At 38.5% G+C, this 2,837-nt stretch overlaps 1 protein-coding gene across 1 annotated transcript; it reads right to left on the bottom strand.

The window, feature by feature from the left end:
• Positions 1-263: 263 nt before the first annotated feature.
• LOC131933482 (uncharacterized) lies at positions 264-2,082 on the bottom strand (the record flags this gene model as incomplete). The annotated part of the gene is given in 2 exon segments (XM_059290232.1): positions 264-795; positions 1,599-2,082. Coding segments are annotated over 2 exon segments (825 nt in total). The 3' UTR covers positions 264-366.
• Positions 2,083-2,837: the final 755 nt, after the last annotated feature.

Here is a 2,837-nt window from a genome sequence, read left to right as displayed (position 1 = left end):
GGGAGCCCTTGATTTCTAGTTCCGCCACTGTTGGGTCATCATTCTTCAGGTGTAATACGTAAATACTTTTTTTTTAAAAATATGAATATGATATATTCCACCCACATTTAATAGTCACAATAATGATTTAAATGATTTATAATGCAGCAGATCTATAAACTGTTGTAGCCTTACGAGGCGGGGGGGGGGGGTGCGGACCGTACCAGGTGACAGTTTAAATGGTGCCAAAAAATTAGCACATTCAATGATAACGTCTTTTGTTTTTTTCATTTATAATTATTGACATACATGGAAGCAATCGCAAAATTGGGCATTGAGAAGATTCACATAAAGTATAATTAGATCTATGAACAAAACGTCGTCAACTTAAAGATCTCTATCCTTTTTGTAATTATCATTTTTATCTTTCTCTTTATTAACTTCGCCGTTTACTACGTCGTCTGCATCAAAATCCTCATTTTCTTCTCTATAAGTTTCCTCTACATAGTCTTCCATGCTCTTTTTTAATTCATCTTCAACATCATCGTTACCTCCTTCGTTTTCCAGATCTTGGTCAGTTTCGCCAACAGTGTGTATGGTTTCTCTGTCTGTAGTTTCGGAACGTCGGTTCAGTTTTTTACGTTTGGCTTTCTGGGAAGAAAGCGCCTCGCATGCTATTTGAATCTCACTGAATTTATCTTGTGCTTCGTCTTTGTCTTTTTGGTCCTTGTATCGGTCAGGGTGATACTCTTTGCTCAAACTGCGACATCGAATTCTGATTTCTTTTTCACTTGCAGTTAAGCTCAGGTTTAGAATCTGTTAATAGAAATCGGTGAATTTAATGTTAGAAGTAGGCTTACAATTTTTTGTTTTGTTTAAAAGCGTTTAGACTTTTAACTAATTCTATAATAGCATATTGCTAAATAAAATAACAATTCGGTGTAAGGGGGCGGAAGGGAGCACCATACTGGGTATAACAAAATAAAAAGTTCATTCTAAGCTCCATTATTGGAGTATACACTGTCAAAGTTAGGAAAATATTAGGAAAATAGACGGCTATATGGCGTTACAGACTGGTGTAACAGTTTTTCTTTATCGATTGGGTGACACCAAAGGTGACACAATATGATAGTGACTAATAAAAAGCGCCAGAAATCTTTCCTAATTTGTGTGTGGGTGGGGGGCGCTTTTTTTGGGCCAACTATAATAACTATATATGGGCCTAATTGATATTTCGCCCCGGGCTCGTGATTGGGTAGCTGGGCCTCTTTGGGGGGGGGGGGGGGGGAGGTTTAAGTGCATGGATTTGGCTACTAGAGTTTCAGGTATCTCTTCGGGGGGGGGGGGGGGGGAGGGGGCAGCCCAAAAAATTCTCTCTCTCCCCCCCCCCCAACGAAATAGAATAAAATATATTTAATAAAGAAAATATAGAGCTTACTTTGACAAGTGTCCACCCCCTCCAGGAAAGTTAATTGCCCCCCTCCTACTAAAGTTTCAAGGTGACCCCCTTTCCCCCCCCCCCCCCCCCCCCCCCCACGCCCGAGAAAATATCTGAAATAGGACACTGGTAGGTTCCCCTTTCAGACACTAAGAATTGTAATTTAAAAAAAAAAGCTTACGTAGTATGCTTTGTTTTGTCCTTTCACGTCAAATATATCTTTCATCTGAAACAGCAGCTCCTCTATTCCGTCATGTTCTAAAGTGTGGTATACGTTTTTCAAATTCCCCACCGGGTTTTCCCAAACAGATGATCTGTAAATATTTTTAAAAACGTCCCCAAGGGGAATTTCCTCACCATCAATTTCAATACTTGTGTTGTAGTGTAGGCCATATGCCAGAACAGACAACCACATCAAACAACAGAAGAAATACTTCGAGGCACCAAACAGGCGATTCCGTCTGGCCCTTCTTCGACGTTTTAATCCTCTTGATAAGATTAGCAATGGGGAAATAAAACAGCAAATATTATTCCCAAAGGGTAACGGAGTTTTAAATACAGAGCTGCCGTCATCCATAATCCATAATAGATGGCGGAGAATGCAGCAATGTTTCTGGCATTTACGGGTGTGGTTAGATCTTCGATGTGGGACACAAAGTACACGCCTGTGAAATAGAAAGAAAATTAATGTTAAAAAAAATTTTGATAAGAAACATTGAATGTTTAATTAATTTGCTAATTAATAACCTACATGTTAATTTAAATCACTTAGAAAATCGACTCTCATCAGCACTGATTTATGACATGTGGATTTTACTGTTATCATGGGGTTTTCCTCATACAACACCCCCCCCCCCAAATACACACACACACATATTCATATCGTAGTTGCCAATGTCTTTCATTTGGTTTTGTTGTAAATTTTTATTCAAAAAAAAAAAAAGAAGCAATCCCCCTATGTAATTCTGTTTGCCTAACTCAATTTTTTGTAAAGTTGACGTATTTATATTATAAGAAACTAGCAGACGACAGTAGTGATAAGTGGGTAATGAGAACGGGCACGTGGTATTAGTATTCGATTATTTCAGTTGCTGTGTGTTCTGTTTCAAGGTAGTGTTAATTTTTAAAAATAATATTTAAAAAAAAATAAAAAGGCACAAAAAAAACACAACTGTTTCTCTACTTATCTACATGCTTTTCTTCAGCATAGACATTATAATTAAACTATTTTATCCGTAGATAACATGAAGTTTTTCAAACACCGTTAGTGGTTTAAATCAACTCCATTTGATGACTATGGTGTTCCTAGCCTTGTAACCAGGGACCCAGTGCACGCGTATGTACAATCACATACAGTGTTTCTTCCAGACTATTTTCTCCGGGGGGGGGGGGGGGCGGTAGACTTTCTTTGGGGGGGGGG

The sequence above is a fragment of the Physella acuta genome, unplaced genomic scaffold (assembly GCF_028476545.2).
Source record: "Physella acuta isolate Inbredline_101_S28 unplaced genomic scaffold, ASM2847654v3 ptg002525l, whole genome shotgun sequence".
NCBI lineage: Eukaryota > Metazoa > Mollusca > Gastropoda > Physidae > Physella > Physella acuta.
This window is presented reverse-complemented; position numbering and strand designations above follow the sequence as displayed.